Source organism: Sebastes fasciatus, chromosome 2 (genome assembly GCF_043250625.1).
Source record: "Sebastes fasciatus isolate fSebFas1 chromosome 2, fSebFas1.pri, whole genome shotgun sequence".
NCBI classification, from domain to species: domain Eukaryota; kingdom Metazoa; phylum Chordata; class Actinopteri; order Perciformes; family Sebastidae; genus Sebastes; species Sebastes fasciatus.
The window spans coordinates 18,228,524-18,253,806 of NC_133796.1; the positions used below are offsets into that span (position 1 = coordinate 18,228,524).

At 40.8% G+C, this 25,283-nt stretch overlaps 1 protein-coding gene across 4 annotated transcripts in view; it reads left to right on the forward strand.

Moving 5' to 3' along the window:
• LOC141753797 (frizzled-3-like) overlaps positions 1-23,971 on the forward strand; it is a 33,938-nt gene extending 9,967 nt beyond the window's left edge. For 3 of the 4 annotated variants that reach the window (XM_074612382.1, XM_074612400.1, XM_074612391.1), the window contains exons 3-11: positions 13,455-13,651; positions 14,394-14,696; positions 14,914-15,076; positions 15,429-15,728; positions 16,002-16,263; positions 19,599-19,749; positions 20,021-20,135; positions 22,183-22,340; positions 22,738-23,971. In XM_074612382.1, the coding sequence (XP_074468483.1) occupies positions 13,455-13,651; positions 14,394-14,696; positions 14,914-15,076; positions 15,429-15,728; positions 16,002-16,263; positions 19,599-19,749; positions 20,021-20,135; positions 22,183-22,340; positions 22,738-22,960 (1,872 nt within the window). In that variant the 3' untranslated portion in view covers positions 22,961-23,971. The remainder of the gene's footprint in view (positions 1-13,454; positions 13,652-14,393; positions 14,697-14,913; positions 15,077-15,428; positions 15,729-16,001; positions 16,264-19,598; positions 19,750-20,020; positions 20,136-22,182; positions 22,341-22,737) is intronic. The other variant, XM_074612409.1, reaches the window with a different exon arrangement.
• Positions 23,972-25,283: the final 1,312 nt, after the last annotated feature.

Consider the following 25,283-nt stretch of genomic DNA (forward strand, 5'->3'; position numbering starts at 1 on the left):
GATAGAATAATTTAATGAATTGAACCGGTGGTTAGGAAAGTGAAGACTTTGCTGGTATTTTTAAGTTGCAGAGGTAGAAAGATTAATCTGCGGAAATCACAAAAACAACAGGAGGGAGGAGGTGGCAGAAGAAAATGGGGCAGTTGAAGAGAAACTGAATGTCAGAGAGTGAGCACAGGGAAATACTGACAGAGTGACAGGTTGTGTAAAGTCTTTAGACCCTACTGTCTCCGGTGTTTGTGTTTCCCTCAGTATGGGGTCCTGTCCTTCAAAATAAGACTGCTCTGTTCAAGTAGGGCCACCGTGGGGCCACCAGGTCCCCACAACAGAGAGAGTTTGTGTGTGCCAAATCTGAAGAGTTCGAACTTTGTGGTGCTTAAGCGTGGTCTGTTGTGTTTTTTTCTTTGTGTGTGTGTGAATACGAAGGGGAGAATGAGGTTTTATAGAGGTGTGTTTTTTGTGAGTGTGTGATGGCTTGGTTGTGTTTGTGCTGTGTTTTATATGTGTGTGTGTTGAGTGCATCTGAAGAGGCTGATTACCCTATTCACTCTGGCAGAGACAGACAGGTCCTCATTCAGTTTAAAAGTTCCTGTTTAGTTCAGTTGAACTCTTGATTATCCTGCTTATTCCGACGGAGTCTATTGAAGCCGCCAGCCCAAATGAAGTAATCATTTATTTATGTACGGAACAAAGGAACTGCCTGGTGCTGCTTTTTTGGCAGAATGTTCCCATCAGCATAGTTGCTACCGCTGCTTATCCAACCTCACAATGCCAAGTAAAGAGAGATTTTAAGAAAGATTGGAGAGATTTTGCATTGCTCAAATACTGCTCTGTAGCCCATTGTAAATATACTACCACAGGTATCCATGAACATATGAAGCACTGGTGTATGCGGCTTGTATTCCCAGATCCAATAACATCCTTCTTAGTGTGCTGGGACAATATACAGTTATATGCATCACCAGCATGTTTCAGATGTAACTGTGGCAAGTCAAGTCCCCAGTTAATAGGTTAATCGGTAAAACTGTAAAAATGTCAAACAATAATAAAAAATGCCCATCACTCTCCCCTAGAGCCGAAGGTGACATCTTCAAATTCCTTATTGTGTTCAACCAACCGACCAAAATCAAAAAGGATATTTTAATTACAGTGATATAAAACAGGGAAAAAGCAGCAGCAGCAGGTGCTGACCTTTGAGAAGCTGGTACCAGTGAATGTTTGACCTTTTTGGTTGATAAATGACTTAAAGCTGCAGTGGGTAGAATTAGAGCAAATATGATTAAAGAAAGTGTGTTCCAGTGTCCTCCAGTGTCCTCCGGTGTCCTCTGGCGCTCCTAATGGCATCTGCAAGATTTTACAGTATGAAGGAAAACAACCAGTCAGAGCTGAGCTGGAGCCTTGCCGTCTCTGAGCAGCTGTCAATCACTCACAAACTCTGATCAAACGGTCAAACTACGCCGCGCTGATCAAATACAAATCAATATTCTGTAATGTCTATTTCTCACTTCAAATGTTTTCAGAAACATCTTGTAGTGTACTGTTTAGCTGTAAAATGAGAAAGTTTGTGTGAGATCAGTTGAGGAAATACCAAGCACCGCCCACCAGCCGGAGCAAACTTTCTAATTTCACAGCTAAACAGTACACTACAAGATGTTTCTGAACACATTTGAGGAGAGAAATAAGCATTTTAGTCACAGAATATTAATTAATATTTGATCAGCGCTGCCTAGTTTGACAGTTTGATCAGAGTTCGCAAGTAATTTACTGCCTCCGTTGAATGAACAGCCAATAGGAACACTCTCTCTCTGAAATTACTTGTGATTGGCCAAAGTCTCCTGTTACAGGCTAGATTTTCTAAAGCCTGAAAACAGAGCCATGAGGAGGTGCAGAAGTCTAGTTTTCTCTCACAACACTTGAATTACAATATGCTGAAAGGTTATTATGAAATTTTTGGTCTGGAATTATTGTTTGAGTTATTGTTGATATATTTCATGTAAATTGCTGTGACTAATCATCGACTAACCGTTTCAGCACTAAAGTATAGCATGGAGTTTGCCGAGGGCTTTGGTCTACATTAGCTGTCCATTCATGCACCTGTTCAACCCTTTGTAATTGTGTCCCTCCATCCAACCTCCTCCCCCATCCTAATATCAGTGATGTATTGATGACAGTGGAGGTCCATCTTTCTCCCTGCTTTCTTTTTATATTTATGGAGTCCATCTGTCGGTCCCTCCTTCCAGTCCTAACTTGGGTTGTTCTGTATCCTGCATGCACCCCTTGCTACGTCTGTGTGACGTGTAGTATAGATCATAATATACTTGTGTGTAATATGTGGAGCCCTGCGGTGTTCAGCTCTGATGAACACATAAATATAGGTTATCCATGTCTTATGGTCTTAATCTGAACCCATGACCCAGCCTGGGAACTGTGTCTGTGTGTGTGTGTACGTCTAGTGATAGATGTATAACCCTCACTGTTAAGCCCAACTTAACACTAACATACACACAAACACACACATCATTGATCCCCTTCTCACGCAAAGCCACTCAACACAAGGCGGCTCTAACATTTTCAGCATACTGCAGGTCAGGACCAGCATCAGCATTAAGAGCTCTAGTGCTACTAATTGTGCACTTATCGATAAGCATACAACTCTCAAACCTCCCAAAATAGCTCGCATATAAATGCGCATAGTCACATGGATTATTAAACCGTTCAAATCGGTGCCGACAAAGAGTAGTTGGACTGCGTTGCAGGCAGGTTTCATTTTTATTTTAGAATATATTGTTGCTTATATTGCTGTCTCAGACAACAACTGGCATCCTGCATGGTCTGCAGGTAATTCTATTCTCCTTTATGTGCTTGTTTCAAGCAATTCTCCATAGTTTGGTAAAGTGGAAATGTTACCTGGTTTGCAGGCAGTGAGTTGCTCTACTGCATGTGGTTCACTTCTGCTTGTGTACATCCATTTCCTATCCAGTCCTGTCAACACTGGCCCAATCCCAGCATCCCACTCACTCTGTGACTCCCCCAATTAGTCCAAGTCAACCTCCTCTCCAACTTCCAAAATCTATTAATAATGCGCATTTCACCTTGAATCCAGCAGACAGCATATTAATGGAGGAGATGGCATATTTGCAGGGAGGAAGCATGTTGACCAGGGAATTAGTTTCTTCATCATGTGAATGAAGGTGCCTTGAAAACTAAACATGAACCGGTTTTTAAAGAACGTTTTTATTAAGTTATATATTTTAGAGTTTCAAATTTAATGGTTTCTCCAAATTCATCAGTTTGCAAAATACTAATTCTTTGATCCCTCAAGTGCTGGAAATAGCAGGTTTTCGTCTGACTGTAACAGAGCGTATATGTAAGTGGTAAGCAGATGGATGCACAGGCGGCTTGGATGGTGTGAGGATTTGTGTGGGTGCTATCTGATTCAGCTCCATTGTCACACTCTTGGCTCCCCATCTACATCTCTATCATTTCATTTGACCCTCTCTTTCTACGCCTCTCACTTTCTTTTACTCTCACTTTCACACTTCCTCTGTGTTGCTCATTGTGCGAGCTTGTTTGCTATACTTTTTGGATGGTTTCACCCATTAAAGGACTCCTATCACAATGTGCCTGTGGGTGCGTATGTGTGTCTGCGCACACGCATGTGCTTTGCCCTGTTATCCCCAATGAGACATGGTCCTGTGAGAGCCACCACATCACCTGTTGCCATGGTAGTTAAATAGGCAGAGAAGGAAGGAGAGGAATGGAGGGAGACAGACAGACAGGCAGGGGAGGAGAGGGAAATTGGATGATGAGTGCATGTTCTGGACTACGACGAGGGAGAGGAGGAGGGAAAACACTGGTAATAAAAGGGAAAGAGAGGAAATAGGAGACTCATATTGGTAGCCAAGTCGTTCTTTGAGAAAATACACATTGCTCTCAAGTGTTATTTATAAGAGTGTAATGCAAAGTCTGCAAAATCTGTGATGTTTGCAGTCAAAGCCATGTAATCATGGACAGACATGGTGTACTAAGGATATAATGTCTCCACCCACACTAATGAAAAGACAGGCTTCCATTGTTGTTAATATGAAGTCAAGACGTACAGCAGCCTTGAAAAGTCAACCCACAATTTGTGCTTTGTTCATTGTTGTCTGGCAAAGGCAGGCATGATTTAACTGGAGAAAGATATCATTTCTAGTAATTTCTCTTCTTAACTTAGATAATAACATTAACCTTTTCTACCCCTGATTGGATGAATGCACTTCTCTTTAGACTTTCTTCTTACCTAAACTATCTTAGCCAGTTTGTCTTCAGTCATTCAACCTGACATTGTGTACATGTTAGCTGATTTCTTTTGTCGGGAAAGGGAAGGTGTTATGTTTTGTTTTGCCCTATCCAGTCAGCAAGTGACATATCCATCCTGCCAATTAACATTGAAGCTGCGGTAGTGGCTACTAGGAGCAGTTAATTTGACATTTTCCACATGGAACCAAGCTAAAACTATCCACCAAAATCACGGGATTAACGATTTTGAAAAAATATCTAATGGCGTTTATTTGAACTGTTGACGATATGATTTGCAACATTGGAGGGAATGATTATTTTTACATCATTATTCTCATTTTCTCTGAAAAACATCAAATGATTATGATGTGATTTCTGCGGGGATCTGTACCAAACAAAGATGTTTTCTTAAGTCAGTAGAATAAGATGTGTAGGCCAGGACATCTCTGCTGCACGACAATATTTAATTTAAAATGGTATGTACAGTATATGGTAAATATTGCGTCTCCTGCAATTTGAAAATTGCAGTAGGCCATATTACGATTTCGATAACATTTTGATTAATTGTGCAGCCGTAAAAAACAGTGGATACATTGGAGGCAAAAATAGGTCATTCATTCAGATAGTCATACCTGATTTTATATCTATAAAGCTGAGATTTAGTTGTTAACAAGGTTCAAGAGTTTAGAGATGCAGTGGACCATGTTATTATATAAATATTTGCTGATAGGGATGGTAAATATCTTACCAGGCCTAAATATTTCTTACTGAATATTTCCAGACTTAAATCTCGTAGGGGAAAAACTGAGTAAATCATGGCTGTTTGTATTTTCGAGAAAGAAGAAAAAAAAGAAATAAGGTTCCAATTGATGGAGTTGATAAGCAGATAAGTGATAAAGAAAAAAACAGATGCAAATTGTGACAGAAGAGACGACGCTAAAGCAACAAGTCTGAAGACAGGATTGAGAGTTTTTGGGAAAGAAAATATAATGGTTAAAATGCATGTTGAGAGGTTGTACTAAGATCTCTTAGCGGATGAACGGTAAATAAATTAGAAAATGTAGGCGCATGATGAGATAAAATAGAAGCTGGGTGATTGAAAAGAAACCAAGGGATGAGGACAGTGGAGAAAAGGTGCACTGGGTTTAAGACATGAAGAAGAGAAAAGAGGAGAGACAGAGCATGTTGCTAAATAGTTTCTGTCAAACATGAAATGACAGGATGAAAAAGTAGGGGAAGTCAATGAATGCTGATGTTGGAAGAGAAAGTGGAGGAGGAGGACAAGTGCATGTCAGCGTAATTGCCAGGAGTAAATGGGAGGCAAGGAAAATAAGAGATGAATACAGGGGAAAGAAGATAGGAGGAGAGGAGGAGGGGAAGTGAACGTGAAGGGGAATGCCATTAACGGCTTTGTCCGGTCCTCCCGACTGAACGATGGACGGACACGGATAAACGAACAAATGAATGAAAGAGGGAGAGAGTGTGAGAGAAGGGTGCCCCTTTCTTAACTGTCTTTTCAGAGATTAGGGAGGAGAGCATCGCGGTCTGTTCAGTTCATCTATTCATGGCCAACGCCTGTCTCTCTCACGAGCCTGTGAGAGGAGTGAAGAGGCAGGCACATAGCCAGAGAGAGTGTGTGTGTGTTGTGCTGTGAATTTGTCTATGAACACATTTATCATGTGTGCATTACTGAGCCAGAAAGTAGAAAATGTTGCTTGAGATGAAATCTAACCAGTAAAAGTGGAGAAGGGAGAAGCAGCAGCAAGAAAACAATGCCACGCTTGGAGAATAAAATAGAAAATATGAGGTGAGCTGGTGTAAGGAGACAGAGATGGAGGGATCGTGTAATTGCTACGTGATTGTGAACTGAAACGATGCACTTTTCTTACGCTGTAGAGAGCGAGAGAGCACGTAATTGGCTCTAATGTATGGATGCAGTTAATAATTTGAGTGCGAGGAGGAAAATTGAGGGATCATGTTGCAGTAGAGAGGCGGACGCAAAAGGGAATATTATAGTTTCTTCAGAAAGACGGAGAGAAATGGAGGATTCAGCTGTAATAGCTAGTGGAGCGGGAACGATGCAGGGATATTTTATTGTAGCTCGCTAATGGAGGTAGAGCTGATGTAGTCTGACAGCATTTGTGCTGCAAGGCCTGACCGACTGATTTGAGAGTGAGTTATGGTGTGAGATAAAGATGGCACGAGAGGAAGAAAAAGAGCTAGAGAGCTTGTGAGGGGGATTTGTCCAGATGGACTTTTGCAAGGTTTAGTAGCTGATATTCCTCATCTAAATTCCACCTCATCTGTCAGAGAGGTGCAAGAAATGGTACATTGCATCAGTGCATTAAAAGATCAACATTTTAGCCCTTTTAGTGTGCAGGTTCAAGGGATTGAGGTTACTGATTTGTTACTTGATAGACAAGAGTCAGTGCACATAAATGTTCCATAAAAACACTTATTAACAAAACATGAACGCTACCAGTTTTTTATTAGAGTAAATATTTACCTCAATTTTAAAAACTTTGCTTTTAATATCATTTTCTTTGGGTTTACTTCACTTTAGATGATCTGATTTGAAATCGGAGTGGTTTTCTGCATCATGATTGTGGGCTGAAAACACTCTTGAGAGCACTTAACAATCATAAAAACAACAATATATCATATAAACATAAAATCGCTGATAAGACAAAGCAAAAGACAGCACCACTAAAAGTAGAAATCCAGAAGCAGATAAGAGATTGTGCATTTGATATTTTCACTAAGTTGACTACCAGAACACTAAATTGGACAACTTTGGATTTTTTTGAAGCAGGCATTGCTGCCAGTTCAGGAGCTGTTTCTTTGGAGGCTTAGACCCAACAGCCTTTCACCTTGATGTGACCACAGCACAAAGCTGGCGACAGTTTCAGGAAGTGTGTATGTGTGTCCGTCTCAGGTTCTCACACTCTTAACAGTCCCTCCAATCCATTTGACTCCCTAATCCACCGGGAAACCACCACTCTTTTCTCCATGCCACTCCAGTTTTTCTCCTATTTACCTCCATCCCTCTCTCCCTCCCTCCCTCCCTCCTCCTCCTCCTCCTCCTCCTCATATCCTTAGAAATGTGTAGGAGTCTCTGCAGAGTTGGCTAACTGGATTTTCTACAACCGTTCTAAGCACAAAACCACACACGCACACTGGCTAAACCTCCCACGAGCTAATCAGACTATGGAAAAATATTACACATGCCCAAAAACCCATATAAGTTTTCCTGTTTTGATCAATGCAACCCCACCCTCTTCTTACCTCAAAAAGAGAGGGGGGAGGCAAGGAGCAAGAAAGAGAGAGTACTGGAGCAATACAAAATTTAATTAGTTGGAGCTATTAAACTGTCAGGGTGTTTGCACTGCCATCAATGTATTTTGTGGCCAATTTTGATAACAGTGTGGGAAGAACTGTTTACTGTTTATTAAAGTCTTCAGTTACAAAGCGTGTAATAAAGACACTTGGAATTGGAACTAAACAGTTTCCATCTTATCTTACCACTTATCAATATAAAGCCTAATTCCCAAATGTGTTATTATTGTGTAAGTGAATATTACATATCATGGGATTGTGGAGATCAACTTTAATTTAATCTTTTTCCTAGGGGGGGGGGATTGTCCGTAGGAAAGAGTACCCATAGAAAAGGGATCGGCTGTTGACGGTCAGTAACAGCTCTAGCATTTGTCAGGCTAACAGGCCAGCTGATGACTGGAGTTTATGTAATGTGCACCAGCGCTCTGTCATATCTTCTTTTTAATGTTGTATGTACTGCTTTCTTTTTGCTTTTTTCCAAAAGCGTAATTGCTTGCATTACGTGACTGTTAATCATATGACTCTTTCCTTCTGTCTGTCTTTCTTTACGTTTTTCTTAGTTGTTTTTTTTACTTGAAGTTTTTTTCTCCTTCTATTTCTTTCTCTCTCCCTCCCCCTGGGTTTCTTTGGAGAGAGAGAGTAAAGAGAAAGAAACTTAATCCGTCTATTGAACAAGAGGTGGACCAGTCCGGGGCTTTTTTCTCATTTTCCTCCATGTCAAAAAACCCACCCTGCTTCTCATTCCGAGTGCTCACAATTGCCTGCCCAAATCACACACTCATATACACAAATGCACCTTTTATTCGATTTTGAATTTGATTTTCATCCAGCGTTGTTTGTTACCCTACCAGTATTTTTGTTGTGTATATAGCCTATTAGTAGCATATGTCTGTGGTTTGAGCAATCTGATATTTTTCTGGATGACTATTAGGAGGTGTCACATGGAAATGTGTTGTTGTTGTTGTTGACTGTAGCTGGAGGGATAACAGGGTTTTCCTGTCAATCTCTGGGTTCCCATTATTGTTGAGCAAATTAAAATGTCCATTTTTTTTTCTAAATATTGTAAAGAATAGCTGCAAATAACAGTAATTATTAAATATGTTTTATGTTTAAGGGTACGACTTGAGCCTATGAACCGGTATACTGTAGCTTCACCGTGTAGGAGCACTGTGGATCTGGTTGGTTTGTTGAGATAAAATTGTGCTGTAAACTGATGCACCACATTTCCTCTTTCTCTTGTACCCTATTCTCCCCATCTTAATTTCCTTCTTCTACATCTTAGTTTCAATCCTTTAGTAGCCAGTCTGCAACCTCAGGGCTTTTCAGCTTTCCTTTCCCTCCTCTTCCATCACAACCGACTACAAAATGCCAGACAATTCACTCTAGTCGTCCTCCATAGAAAGCTGATTGCCACCCCCCTCCTCTCGTTGGGTGGCACAGTTAGGCCACTTAATATCAATATTCTCTTTGTGTTGGGAGATGGGGGGCAATTGCCCTGACCGTCAGAATAATTGCACACAGATATCTGCACACATGCACTGACTTGTGCAGGCACACAAGCCTTGCACACTCACACACACACACCAGGAAACACAATAACTGGGACATACTTTCCCAGAATACAAGAACAATGACACACACGTGCACACATGCATAACCCCACATGCACGGGAGAGATGGGCAGAATGGGGACACACAAAATGGGAGTCACACACATATTCGCTGGAGAGTCGGTATGAGGAGACATGAAGAAAGGCTTCATTCTGCTGGCCAGTGAGACACACTCATGCAGAGAGCGGCTACCACTCTGTTAAGTATGGCCTCAGGCTCGTTCCAGAGGGATGAGTGAGAGAGGTAGACAGACAAGGACACATCAGTTTTTGTTGAGAACAACTGAAAACTTTCAGATCCTAATTCATGTTAAAAAACTCTTTGCATCGGACACACTATAACAGATTTCAATGGTAGTGTTGTTTTCTTAATTGTACTCATTGCTCACACTATACTATCAAGTCTAGGAGTGTTGCACACATAGATGTAACTTAGACAATGTCACATATAACTGACATCAGTACCTGTAATGCAGCTGTAGCCACTGCAGACTGATTTTTTTGGTATTGACATACACTCAATGGGCATTTTAATATAGGTAATAGGTACTTTTTTTGTTTCAAAACCAGGATATGGCTCACAACTGCGATACTAATGAGCATGCTAACTCACAAAATATTTAACATCCATCCATCCATTTTCGTCCACTTATCCGGGGACGGGTCGCGGGGGCAGCTGGCTAAGCAAAGTATTCCAGACGTCCCTCTCCCCAGCAATGTTTTCCAGCACTTCCTGGGGAACCACGAGGCGTTCCAAGGCCAGACAAGATGCTTAATCTCTCTGGCATGTTCTGGGTCTACTCTGGGGCCTCTTACCATTTGGGCGTGCCTGGAAAACCTCTACCGGGATGCATCCAAACCACCTCAACAGGCCCCTTTTAGATGCGAAGGAGCAGCAGCTTTACTCCGAGCTCTATCCAGATGTATGAGCTCCTTACCCTATCTCTAGGTCTAAGCCCAGTCACCCTATGAAGGAAACTCAGCTCCCTCTTTACCACAGCGGTCCGGTACAACTCCTGCATCACTGCTGACACAGAAAACCGCCTGTTCATATCATTCTCCCTTTTTTTTATCCTCACTCGTGAACAAAACTTCAAGATACTTGAACTTCCTCGCTTGGGGCAGTGACTCACTCCCAACCCGGAGAGAGCAATCGATTGTTTCCCGGCAGAGAACCATGTCCTCAGACTTGGAGGTACTGACTCTCATCCTGACCACTTCACACTTGGCTGCAAACCGCCCCAATGCGTGCTGAAGGTCACGGTCTGATGAAGCCATCAGAACCACATCATCTGCAAAGAGCAGGGACGCAATTCTGAGGTCCCCAAACCGGACACACTCCGCCGCCTCGCTGCACCTTGAGATCCTGTTCGTGAAAATCACGAACAGAATTGAAGACAAGGAACAACCTTTGCGGAAGTCGACACCCACTGAAAACATGCTCAACTTTGTGCAGAGTATACGACACAGCTCTCACTTTGGTTATACAAGGACCGGATGGCTCATAGCAACGACCCCGGTGCCCAATATTCCTGCAGTACCCCCAACAGGACTCCCTGGGGACACGGTCATAAGCCTTCTCCAAATCAACAAAACACACGTAGACTGGATAGGCAAACTCCCATGACCCCTCCAACAGCCCCGCGAGGGTAAAGAGCTGGTCCACTGTTCCACGGCCGGGACGGAATCTGCATTACTCGTCCTGGATCTGGGGTTTGACAATCGGTCGGAGCTTCAGCCAAACAATATCCAGAGCCTTCGGCATCTCAGGACGAATCTCAGGACGAATCCCAGGACGAATCTCAGACATTCCCAGTTCACCCTACACGTCTGGCTCTACCAGGTCTGTCTCACCTGGTGGTAGGTTGGATTCATATTTAACAACGAAACATAATTATGCTTTCAGAAAATTGTGCAGGGCACGCTGAATGAGGTTTAGTCCACAATCGAAGCTCATATGCTTCCTGTCCCTACACAGTGAAGCTTGCATGTTCACACACTAGGAAGAAAACCGAATGGGTTGTAAAATGCGTGAATTATTGAATGGAACAGAGTGCTGTGTGTGAATTTGTGTGTGCATGCATACATGTGTTTCTGTGCAAAACTCAAAACTATGTCACACAGCTCATGCACCGCCGCACCCATTTACTGGTGGAACATCTCTCCAATGTGCAGATCTAGAACACAGCAATTGAGAACGATCAAAACACACTCACAAGGCCCGGCTCCACACAGAAACCTGCGTAAAACACACACACACACTCACACATATTCAATGGTGCATGGGTATTTGCACAAATGCTCTCATACATTCTGTAAGCATCTACTGTAGCTTTTGTGGCAAGCAATCAATGTAAGTGCACTGTTTTGTGTCCTTTGTACACATATTTTATATACACACGCACAGAAAAACACATTGCTCATTGTTCTAGTCTCCATTCATTGCTGTCATGGTTCTGCTCTGATTTCTCTGGTAAAAGCTGCATTGAAAAATCTGCTTTAGTGCAGCCAGATGATATGAAATTTTAAATAGCTGAATAGATCCAGGTCATTTTGCACACATAGTGCACATAGCGCACATAATGTTGCTGGCAGTTGCTCATGTATGAGCACATTAGTAAGATATGTTGAATATATTGGGTGTGCATATTTTACAGAAGAAGAAATTTACACACAAGTGTTTGCTTAAGATGTGAGTCTGGGCAGTTCAGTAAGACTTTATTAAATTTAAGTCCTTTTAAATAAGTTCAAAGCAGTTTCCCACCAACCAATTACTGTAAGTGTCTGTCTCTCGGTACTTAATCCTCATTAAATGAAGCTCACAAACAAGGCGGTGACTTGAGAGAAAGAGGGAGAACTGAGAGCTACTCATACAGTTTTAAATCTGTATCCACATTCACAAATCTCAGTGCATATTTTAAAATCTCAAACTGCATTTTCAGTATTAAAGTCCTAATTTAATTTCTGCAGAACAGCAGATTTGTTTTTGGAACAAATTGATGAATAATTCACCCGTCAGCATGAGCAGAAGTAGCCACCAGCTAAACCTCATCAATGGAAAAGAAGTGTTACAGTAGTGCCCGCACTGCATGAGTGACCGCTGACAATTGATCCATTGCCTCTGTGTTTTTGTATAGCATATAGAATAAAAAAATGAATGAGCTCACACTGAATCCCCTTAGAGTATTCGTTCAGGGGTATGTCAGCAGTAGTTGTTAAAGGTAACGCTAAGAGTGCTTTTTTGAAAAGGTTATTCATTTGTAATTTTTGCATTTATTGGATAGTTTGACAGTGAAAAGGCAGACGGGAAACGGTGGGTGAGACAGGGGTATGACATGCAACAAAGGTTTCAGATGAAGTGGCAGCATCACTGTTGGCTCTCTTGGTATATACAGAGCAGGTGAGGTTTATGGCGTTGACCTCATTAGGGTCAGCAACAGTGTATGATTTATTAGCAGAGAGCCGTGGGCTTTGTTTTAAATGAGACTGTAAATAAACTAACTCCAGATGGGCCTTTTAATGGCTCTTTTATGGATGATTTTGAGTTTAATGTTCTTGTTGGCAACGTTACGGTTAAGTGGCATGCGCTGTAGCCACTCGACTACCAAGGCGTTCCGCTAAGGGATCTCTTTGTCTATTCCATCACTCACATTTTCTCAATCATTCTGGAGACTTGATTCAGCAGCCTGAAGGTCACAAGCCACTACAGGGACCAGAATCTATAATCTTTAGTGTATGGATAGCCCTGCTGTCTGTTTGTTCAGTGTATTGACACATGGCTGTGGCTCCACCTTCAGAGGTCTGTCTTTGCTGTCCTTTACTTCAAAGGGATGTTTGGTAATATGATTGCTGCTATACATATTTCATGAGCTTCTAAATATTGATGGTATACTGAGTAGTTTAAGTTGCAGCCGAGGAGTTAGAACACATTTGTCCTCCTTCTGGCATTCCCTCCACCCTCTTTGATGGCTATTTCAGGTCACATATGAGCCTTCTCATATTTGCCACTGATAGCGGTTAACTTTAACCTTCTTTCCCACACGCGTGACAGATTTAATAACATCCTCGTCAAGCTGGTTTCCGCTGATATTGGGATATAACATTGGAAACATGTGGGTGTTTGCAAGAGAGCTTTGAGACCATTGTATGACTATGATACATTATTTTGCACTAGCCTTAGAGCTTTGTGACATGATTAAAAACAGAATAAATTTCTCTCCTCTGCAGCCTTTTCATCCCATGGTGAACCTAGTGTGCAGTGCTGACCTGAGGATGTTCCTGTGTGCCCTGTACGCTCCGATCTGCGCTGTGTACGGCCAGGTGTCCATGCCATGTCGATCCCTCTGCCAGCGGGCCAAGGATGAGTGCCACAAACTCATGGAGGTATTTGGAGTAGCCTGGCCAGATGACATGGAGTGTAGCAGGTGTGTATATGTATTACATTTTAAATCAACTCAGTACTTGAAGATATAAACACTGTCATCACAAACAGGGTGTTGATGCATCTGAAATAATACAGCTGGTGATATTATGCTGTTAGTTTTATTTTTAATATATACTATATATTTGTGCAGGACTGAGCCGGCAATATGTGTTTTGCATACGCCTCAAATCTGCACATTTCCTGTGCCTGCTGCTTCTCTTTGAACTCATGCCAACTGCAAACCCACATCAAGCCAACAACCTAACTCTTAACTTCCGCATCTTGCCACTCTTCTCACTTTCTTTGTCACCTCTCCTGTATCTCCATAGCAGCAACCCACTTTCTTCCTCTCCCTTCTTCGCTGTCTCACTTTTTCAAATATTTCAGTCTTCCTGGTATCTGGCCATGTTTTATTTGTCTTTTCTATTCGCTTTTTTACTTATGTGTTTCTACACTTGGTTGCCAGTTTATTAGGTACGCCTGTCTGAAACTAATGCAGTCTAATAAAACAGTCCTGCAATAAATCCTACCTTCATGAAGGTTATGATATTCAGTTTTTGTTGAAAGGTGTTCACTCAGCTTCAAGGTCATTTTGGAGGATGTAGTTTCTGGTGCTGTTGAATTGTATTTAGTTATACTGAGAGGTGTTTTTAATATTTTGTCCACCCCATTTATATCAGCATGGGTCTCAGCAAAATTGTTTGCCGATTAAGATGCATGATTACAGAATTATTCTTTTCCAGGTTCCCAGATTGTGATGAGCCCTATCCTCGTCCAGAGGACCTGCTAACAGGCTCTGACCCCACTGACCAGTCATCCATGACTGTCCAGAGAGACTACGGTTTCTGGTGCCCCAGAGAGCTCAAGGTCGACCCAGACCTGGGTTACACATTCATGGGCAAGAAGGACTGTTCTGCCCCATGCCCTTCGATGTTCTTCAACCAGCAGGAGCTGACTTTCATCCGCTACTTCATAGGAGTCGTTTCCATCGTCTGTCTTTCCGCAACGCTCTTCACCTTCCTGACGTTTCTCATTGATGTTACCAGGTTTGTATGGATGATGTATATGATATGTTATATCAACTTATTGAGTATGATCTCTTCCAAAACTCAAGAAGGATCCATAAGAAAAAAGAAATATGCCTTGTAAAATGTTTTCACAAATTTAACTGGAAGCACAAGAATCATTGCAAAAGTTTTAAAAGTAAGTGGAAAGAAAATGTGTTCACAGTTTTACGCTCTCTTTTTTTTTCTACCTCATTAGGTTTCGATACCCTGAGCGGCCAATAATCTTCTACGCCGTGTGTTATGTCATGGTGTCACTGGTTTTCTTTCTGGGGTTCCTGTTGGAAGACAGGGTAGCCTGCAACGCAGTCCGCCCTTCCCAGTTCAGAGCTTCAACCATAACACAGGGCTCACACAACAAGGTGAGAGTTTTAGCTCATTTCCATCCAGTATGACCACAATAACATCACACATCTCATAGTGATGTTTTTGTCTTTTAGGGAAAGGCCTGTTTGGTGTGTGATGTACTGATTATCCATTTTTTTAGATACTGTGAATAAAACAGATAGCCAGTTATTCTCAGATGATTGATAATTCATTTGAACAGATGATTAAGTAGCAATTTGAAACATTCTTAACATGTGACAGCTCGAAATGTAGGTTTTAATAACTCCAGTAAGATGCTTATTAGATGATTATCTTCAGAGTTTAATTGATCATAAATTCTGTAGTTAATGAGATGCTGACTTATTGCTCCCACTCTCTCTCTCTCAGGTCTGCACCCTGTTCTTCATGGTCCTATATTTCTTCACCATGGCCGGCAGCGTGTGGTGGGTCATACTGACAATCACTTGGTTCCTGGCCGCTGTGCCTAAATGGGGCAGTGAGGCCATTGAGAAGAAAGCCCTCCTCTTCCATGCTGTTGCCTGGGGGCTCCCAGGGGCCCTGACTGTCACCCTGTTGGCCCTGAACAAAATTGAAGGAGATGGGATCAGTGGAGTGTGTTTCATAGGGCTGTATGACATAGATGCCCTGAGGTGGTTTGTTCTGGCACCGCTTTGCCTCAACGTGGCGGTGAGTACAGTCAGAAGATAAATGAGTGGGTGGGTGGATGAAAGAGTTGATGAGTAGGATGGATGGATGGGTGAACAGATTAATGGGTGGGTGGATGAAATGAAACAAGAGTGTATTGTTGGCTGGAGTTATGTAAAGGTGGATAGATGAGTAAATGGATTGTTGGATGGTCTTTTGGTCTGTCAGTCATCCAGCTCTTTAAAAAAATAATTACATTTTAATTTTGTGTATCTGTCACTGAGTCTAACTTCTCATTAATCTTTCTGTCTTCAGGTGGGTGTCTCTCTCCTGTTAGTGGGGATTGTGGCTCTGAATCGGGTACGCATGGAGATCCCTCTGGAGAAGGAGAACCAGACCAAACTAGTCAAGTTCATGATCCGAATGGGAGTGTTCTCTGTGCTCTACCTGGTCCCCTTGTTGACTGTGATTGGGTGCTACCTGTACGAACACACCTACCGGAGCATTTGGGAGACAACATGGATGGAGGAGAACTGCAGGCTCTATCACATCCCCTGTCCGTACAAGGTAGAGAGAGAGGAAAGTACAACATGTTTCTGTGATGTTGCTATGTTGCTCACAAGGTAAAATATGTATCACTGGTTAGTGATGTATTTTATTTGTGAAGATGTTTTTGTGGAGGAAAGATTGCCGGGTGCTGGTCCAAGGTGAAACTTAAGGATCAGAAACAGTGAAAAAAAAACATTGCAAACATACAGTATAACTTTAAAAGTTGTGATCAGTTGCACTGTAACTCTAAATCCCCCAGATATCCCAAGATGAATATGCCTGTTGAGTAGCTAATCAAAACTATTCTGTTACCTTGTATCTGAAAACAGATTGCTTCTCAGGAACTGCCTGTCATCTCAGCTGGACATTCAAAACAAATACACCGACACACTCTTGACAGGATATCCAGCTGTATTCCTAACACACTTCATGCTGCAGCATGCAAACTCCCCCTGATCTCTCTCTGTATCTCACTCTCTCACACACACAGGGTGTGTTGTCACACTGCCAAAGTTAGCTGGGGTGAAGTACTCAGTTACGCACTGTGGAGGATACAGTGTTTTTCTCTCCTCATTAAATCACTCGATATCTTGTATGTTTATTAAAGAGGAAAGGTGTGTGTGTGTGAGAGTAGTAAACGTATCAGTATCGATGCTGGCATGAGATGCTTCTCTGGTGAATGTGCTTCATAGAGTGTCAAACATACTCAAGAATGGACAGTTCTTTAACTCTTTTAGACGGGATGCAACACATGCGCATTTAAAGGATAATTCAGCTTTTTTTTTTTTAAACTTAAGCCATATTTTTGTAGTTTTTGATCATTTCTATCAGTTATGACAACAATGTACTCACTAAAGTAACTGCTGAGATCTGGAAACAATATATCATTGCTACAACAAAGTGAATAGGAAAAAAAACATGAGCAGTCAGACAATCAGACAGGCTGTAGACAAACATAGTTTAGCCAGATACTAAACCACTTTATTTGATGGTAAAACTGTAAATAAGCTGTAAATACTGTAGGTCAAATCCAGATAACTGTGATGGATTCTCACAGCGGACAGTTGGGGTAATAGATTTACTGTTTGCCTTAGTTTCCTCTTTCAAATAAGTCTGACTAACCTGTGGATTTGTTTACGACCTGTTTTATCCTCTGACTTGTTCCTGTTCTTGCCCCGTCTGACTTCATTATTACTAAATCTCTGATCCCAGTAATCAACTTGAAAATATTCTTATTACTGTATTTGTAATAGAAATAATGGTAATATTATGTGTGTCTGTGTCTGAGCTGGCAGTTGCACATGTGTGCGGCTGACTGAATAGGTATTCGTGGAGGGGAAGGAGCAGATTGTAGTATGCATCATTAGCTCAGCTAATACAGCTCTCAAGATCAACTCCACACAAAGCTACCATCTCTGTTTCTCTGTCTCTTTGTCTTTCACTCTTTCTGCTGGTTCTCACACACTTACTTCTTTCTCTCAGTCAGTCTATCCCTCTACTCTCTCTCTCGCTTTCTGTGTCTGTGTGTCTCTCTCAGGGCCTGCTCAGTCATGCTCTGTTGCCTGTACTCTATAACGTCTTTGTAGCGGTTGTGAAGAGTGGTGGGTGTGTGGTGTTTTATCCAGTCTGGTGCTAAATTAATAACCAAATAAATGTGCACAATGCAGACACAAACACTCCAGTGCATACACACACACAAGGCAACAAAAGCTTTTCATCAGTTTTTCACTTTAATCATAAGATATCAAAACGTTAGCTTCAAGCATCTGTTTATGTTTCCATCATTCTGCTGAGTGCTGTTACAGTGGTTTTATAATAGAAAAGTGTCAGCTAATTTGTGACTGACAGACTTTATGAGAGCAGAGGCAGGTGCAAGTGCTTATGTTACTTGTTAGTGTGTGTGTGCGCATGCATGTGTGCGAGAGCTCATGAAGAGAGACCCCCTTTACGTCCTATTGTAGCTCTGGAATTTCAATATTGCTATGTCATTTGATCTTAACCCTAGGGGGTTTTGTGTGCAAATGTTTGTATGCGTAAGTGGGTACAATTGCATGCTTTTGGATAATTGAAGATTCTGTGGCCATTGTTCAAGTTCAAGTGACTTCATTTCTGTGTATGTGCATGGGTGGTAATTTACTGAAGGCCCAGGGCTTCATGTTTTATCTCAGGACCTAAATCTGAGACATTTAATCTCAGCCTAGGCGAGACAGACTAAAGCTAATTAATACATGCCAATTATTCTGGCTTTTGGTTCTTTCAAAAGCAAGAAAAGCCTAAGCTTTCTATGTGTTACGTGTGAGTGGTAAAATGCTTTCTGAATAACATCCTCACCAGGATATAATTTTAGTTTTAAAGGGAAAGTTTGTTGTACATGTACTTTTTTTTAAGTACTGCACCATGTCTGGAACCACTACACTTTGTAGATTCTCAATCTTAACAGGCCACTTGTAGTTGAACGTACAAACTACAATAGTTGGATAGTCATTATCAGCTTATTGCCATGTCAGTCAAAACTCCACTGAAAACAAAGACTATATAAAAACATATACAAATGAAATGCCCATATTTGTGTATTTTCCATACAGTACATCCCACAGCACCCTAGCAGTGTAAGAGCACTGTATGTGATACTTTTATTTTTAGATATAAGAGCAAAATATTCTGGTTGTGAATTCACAGTGTAATGGTTTATTCACAACCGGCTTTGATATTTAATGCTTGCTTTGGTGCTGCATACAGATCACCCTGTTAACCTCAGCAGTTTGTTAAGATAGCAGTTGCTGTGTGTTTGATGGTTCCTCGGAGGAGTTTTAACTTTTAGAAAGATTAAATCATGACTCAAGGGCAAAATACTGTATACCTCACATTTAAATGTACAGAGCACTACTAACTAAATTTGCTCTCTGTTTATGTTTCAAAATGCAACAGTTCTTGCTTCTCAGTCTACGCAACGGCTGTAAACTCTTGCCCTCTGGTGGGAGATACTGTATCCTGCATCAAAGTTCAAAACCACAGTTGCTGTACATCCCAACTGCAGTTCAGCTGCTGAAACAGCTGGCTTTTTCTAGGCTTACCTCCCCTCTTCCATCATTCAAACTGACTGACTAGGCTAAAAACACTTGTCACTGCTGGATACTTTTGGTCAACTTAATGTGCAAGTAGTTTCAGTGGCATCCGAAGCATTTCATATTTCTTTAATGGGTTTTTGTTGAGGAAATATTTCTCCTGCATTTCAGTACTTAAATGCAATAATACATATTTTCTCTTCCTCTAGCTCTTGTACATTTCAGGCTGTATTATTAACACCCTCTGTCGTCTGGTTGGATAACTGTGGAATTAATATTTAATATTTCTGTTCTCTTTAGGTGGACCAGACCAGCAGGCCAGCTATGGTTTTGTTCCTAATTAAATATCTGATGATGTTGGTGGTGGGGATCCCTTCTGTTTTCTGGGTGGGCAGCAAGAAGACCTGTTTTGAATGGGCCAACTTCCTGCATGGACGCAGACGCAAAGAGTAAGTGATTGAATGATTTGAATTAGTTTGTAGTGATTTTCTTTTTCTCCCTTGAATAATGTTGTCTTAATGCTTATAATCTAGCTTTTTTCCAAGTATAGAATTAAAAAAGTTTGTGAGAGCACATGCACTTCATATCTGATTATGCTATCAGATAATAATTTTGTATCTTACATTTTATTGTCTGTATTTGCCCATTACTTAATTGACCTTCCTCTTGTCCCATTCTTAAACCTCTTACTCCTGCCCTCCCTCACCCTCCTTTCTACAGTAGTGGGGTAAATGAGTCTCGTCAGGTGCTGCAGGAGCAGCCGGACTTTGCTCAGTCACTGCTGCGTGAACCCAACACCCCCATTGTTAGGAAGTCCAGAGGAACATCCACTCAGGTAGGACTGCAAAACACAGCAGTGATATAGAAGTATCAAAAGTAATAATTTTATTACTAGTTGTAGAAGAAACAGGACAAGCAGTAGTATCAGTAGTTGCAGTATTAGTAGTAGCTCCAGGATTAGACAGTAGTTGTATTATCATATAAGATGGAGAAGAAATTCTTATTTAACATTTGAAACTGTCATGAAAAAAGTAATAGTATTGTATGTAAAAGAAATGTGATGAAACAAGTCACAGTATAAACTGTCGGAGAAAATTTTTTTTCGAAAAATTTAATAAAATAGTCATAGTATAGTGTGTCAAAAAATGTCATGAAAAAGTCATAGTTTAGTATATCGAAAAATATGAAAAAAAGTCATAGTATGTCAAAATAATTTATGAAAATGAGTCATAGTATAGTTTGTTAAAAAAATCCTACAATACTATGCTGAGGAATGTGAGGAATGAAAAAAGTCATTGTATAGTATGTCGAAAAATTTCATGAAAAAAAAGTCCTAGAATAATATGTCGAAAAAATTCATAGTATTGTGTCTCAGAAAATTTTATAAAAAAAGTCATAGTATATCAAAAAAAATTTCTTGAAAAAAAGTCATAGTATAGTATGTTGAAAAAAAGTATGGTATGTCGAAAAAAATTTCATGGAAAAAAAATCATAGTATGTAAATGTTGAAAGATTTCATGTAAAAAAGTCATAGTATAGTATGTTGAAAAATTTCATGAAATAAAATTCATAGTATAGTATGTCTAAATATTTCATGAAAAAAAGTCATAGTATAGTATATCGAAAACTTTCTTAAAAAAAATTGAAAGTATAGTATGTTGAAATATTTCATGAAAAAAGTGAAAGTCATAGTATGTCGAAAAATTTCATGAAAAAAGTCATAGTATAGTATGTTAAAAGAATTCATGAAAAAAAGTAATGTATGGTATATCGAAAAAATTTCATGAAAAAAAGTGAAAGTATAGTGTCGGAAAAATTTCATGAAAAGTCATAGTATAGTTTGTTGAAAAAAATCATACAGTACTATGCTGAAAAATTTAAAAACAGTTATAGTATAGTATGTTGAAAAATTTCATGAAAAAAGTGAAAGTAGAGTATGTTGAAAAATTTCATGAAAAAAGTGAAAGTCATAGTATGTCGAAAAATGTCATGAAAAAAGTCAGTATAGTATGTCGAAATTTTTTTTTATGAAGTCATAATATAGTATGTCGAAAAATTTGATCAAAAAAGTCAGTGTAGTATGTCGAGAAAAATCATACAATAGTATGTCTAAAAATGTCATTAAATAGTCATAGTATAGAATGTCAAAAAAATTTATGAAAAAAGTCATAATATAGTATGTTGAAAAACTTGATGAAAAAAGTCATAGTATAGTCAACCGTGCGGGAAGGTGCGAGTTGCCAGATTTTGAATTATTGCAACCGAAATGCAAACTGTCCTCTCTGCCTGGTGTGTTTGCCTCAGTCAAACTGACAAACTGATAGCAGCAAACAACAGCCACTTCACACAACAGAGGAGAGACAGAGGAACAGGGGAACTCACAGCAATGTAACAAACCTGTTCTCATCCGTCACATACGGCCGCAAAGCACCTAAAGGGGGACTTGTGCCCATCGATGTATAATGCTTGTGCCTTGGTGTCAAAATCTAACGGGCGTGACAAAACGGTGATATTTGACCACCTGAACGGGCTGCACACCCTGCACGCTGTTATTGGCTGGGGGTTACACCCCCACGTGGGGCCTAAAGGCTGTTTGCAGACGCCCAGAAGAGTCCAGAGTAAAGCAAAATAAGAAGAAATGAGAAAAATACAGGCAGAGGGTTGCAGGGTCTCTGCAGAAACAGACACCACCACATACTTCTAGTGGGGCATAAGTGATGATTGAGAGGAATTACTTTTCTATCAGTCAAAACATTAGTTTTTTAGGAAATTGTTGCATATTATACCTTTAACTTTTATATAACAGAAACTTTAAGGGCAAATCTTTGTTCCAGTCTTTGCCAATAGTTAATACATCTATCTGACCTGTCATCCTCCTGTAGGGCACATCTACACACGCCTCTTCCACCCACTTGGCTGTATTAGACGACCTTGACGAACCAGTCAGAACTCACCACCCCACCTCCACCAAGAGTAAGGCCAGCAGTCTCCACAGCAAGACCAGCTACCACGGCAGCCTGCGCCGCACTCGTGATGACAGGTAGAGATGGAAATGCATGACTTCCTGTTTGTCAAAAGTTGTGAATGAGATGAAACTTCCAGTACCCATACTACCATATTATTTAGTATGCCAGAAAAAGATTTAGTATGTCCTAATATATTGTATATGACATACAGTATGCCAAAAATATCAGGATGTCCTACTACATCCGGTTGTATTTTGCAGTATGCAAGCCAGCATGCCTTTTATGGCTATTCTGACCCAGAATCCTTTGCGCTGTGGATGTATGAGCAAGAGGCTCAAAGTTCAAGGCACAATGTTATGACAAAGTAATATGTCCCAATTGTATTCATACTGCATGCAAGTGTACGTACTAAAAGTAAAAAGAAAAAGTGTGTGATTTGGAACGTTTCTCCCCTTGCCTCTCCTCTCACAGGAGCGATACTATGGTTTACCGAGGTACAGAGGAGCGCAGTTTCCATGGCAGCATGCCACGTATCGACCACCCGCTCTCCGCTCACAGCAGCCTCCATCAGATAGACGGCCACTCAAGGCACAGCAGCCAGCGAGACGTATCTGAGGTCCCACCAACCCTCATCACCCACGGAACAACGGGAAGTGACAGCCAAGCTCCTGAGAACGACGGCACCAGCGCCTGAGAAGAGGGGATGTTTGTAAGGAGGCCGTCGATGCCTTTTTAAAGGAAGATTTGCCCTCTGCTGATACTATGAAGGTGGAGAACGTTACCAGTGAGTGCTCTGGTGGTGAGTTTCGGCGTTAGTTCCCTGTTGATAATTTGTTAGCAGTGTGGCTAACACAGTTCAGTCAGTGAACTTGACTGATATCTCATAGATTCAGTTTAGTTTAACTGTAAAGCTGAAAAGTTTGTTTACGTAATTATTTGAACTTACACGGCAGATGACTCCTGAATGCTTGACTCAAATAGACTGAGCCGACAAGAATACATCCATCTCCTCAGACGTTTGATGACATCAGTGATGCTGACATTATTCAGGGATCATTACGGTTGTGCCCTGGTGAACTAAAGCTAGCACTGGATAGGAAACACTGAAAAAGCTGGAAGGAGAAGTCATCATACTTAATGGACAAGAACACTATATGGTGTTATTGCCAAGTCGTGATCTTTCACCATCCTGCAGGACCTACATGAATATTATTAAATATGTGAACACTGCCGAGTATTGCTTTTATAACAATCTTAACCGATTTGAAGTCTCACATAAAAGTTGATTAAGTGAGACTGGATTATCCTCAATCTTTGTTTGCTCTGGACTGCGGCACTTAATGAACGATGTTTATCTTTGTGTTTCTTCAGAGACTCATAAATATGGGCTTAATGTGAAATCGTGGACCCCTCTGTGGTTTAGTGAATATTTTTATACTGTGAAAATTGTCTGTCTGCTGCTGAAAGCTTCATTTAGTGTGTGTGTGTGAGAGAGTGAGTGAGAAATGGAGACGCAAGTGGTCATATATGTTTTAAACTTCAATTCCCTCCAGTGGTGAACAGAAAAAAAAGCATGATGGGGGGGAGCTGAACGATCTGTGTAACCCAGAATGTAAAAAGGATCGTTTCCGAGTCAGAAAGATGGTGATATAATCCGGACACGATAGGGGGAAATGAGCTGGAATAATGGGTGTACTCTTAGAGACACACATTTTCTGCACAGGCATTAGCTTGGCAGATAAAAAAGGCAGCTTTGGAAAAAAAACAGCATGACAGTTTAATCAACCGATTACATGTTTGGTCAGTTGTCAGCCAATCAATCTATGTCACATAATCAGCGTACTGATAAAAGTTAGCTGATATCCAGAGTACTGTAACCCAAATTCAGGTACACATCCATCAAGCCATTCAAGCCTCATGGCTGTATAGACCGGAGTGCAATTTAAAAATGAAAACAGTGCTTCTATTCTGAAATCTATCACGCACACGAGGCTGAAAGGTTGTTTTTTTTGAGAGCAAGTGCTTTTTTCTAATGTTATTGTAACTTGATATGAACCTAAATGGCTACTGTACATGCTCTTTGCTCGTGTTTGTTTTTTGTTTTTCAGACGTAGAACTCAGACTTACCCAAAGAGGGGCAGACAATTGGCAGTAAAACTAGAAATGTTTTCGCTAATTGTGAATTGCTACATTTTCTCTGGCATAATTTTACGTTTAAGTAAATGTTACAGGAAGTGTACAGTATATTGTAAATGTTTTTCTATAGTTTGTGTTTTGTTCCCAATCCCTAAAGACCCAATTAACCTACCTCACCTGTACCCTCAGCCTTCTCCGTACCTGCGCATACACACACAGACACACACTATTTAGCTTGCTGTTTCTAAAGTAAATAGTCAAAAACTCAACATAAAAAAATCAGTTCAGTAAAAGTGGTGATGCTTATTTCTGAACAATCTTCTGTAATATGTAACCCAAATCAAACACACTTCAATTGACTCATGGGTTCTGCCTTCTAACACATACAGTAAACATCAGTAGGATATCTGTAGCTAGCTGTCTGACCTTTTTCCGGTCTACCTCTTTAGTTCAAATGTACCTAGATAACTCCTGGCCTTTCACCGCTGCCTCTGTCCTCCAGTCTGTCCGTCCACACCTGATTTAAGTTCCTCATGACCAACCACGTACTGTCAACTTGTCTGCCTGCATATCTGTTGTACTGTACATATATTCTCTGTCCTATCTGATGACTAATCTGCCTCACATCTGCCTTCTGCCTCTCCTACTGTAAATGTGCCCACGCTAATCTTTTTTTGGACCTACAGCAACTGTCTGTACTCTTGCAATTCATGACTGCAAAAACAAACATTAACCGTTGTGCTTTTACCTCTGGATTGAACATTACAACGAGAGATGCGGCGTGAAACGCTGTCAAAAAAAGAAAATCTCTCATTCTTGTTAGCTCACCCAAGTCTGTGATCTTTAATATTAGCCCGTCACAGTGAGACATGAGGAAGAAA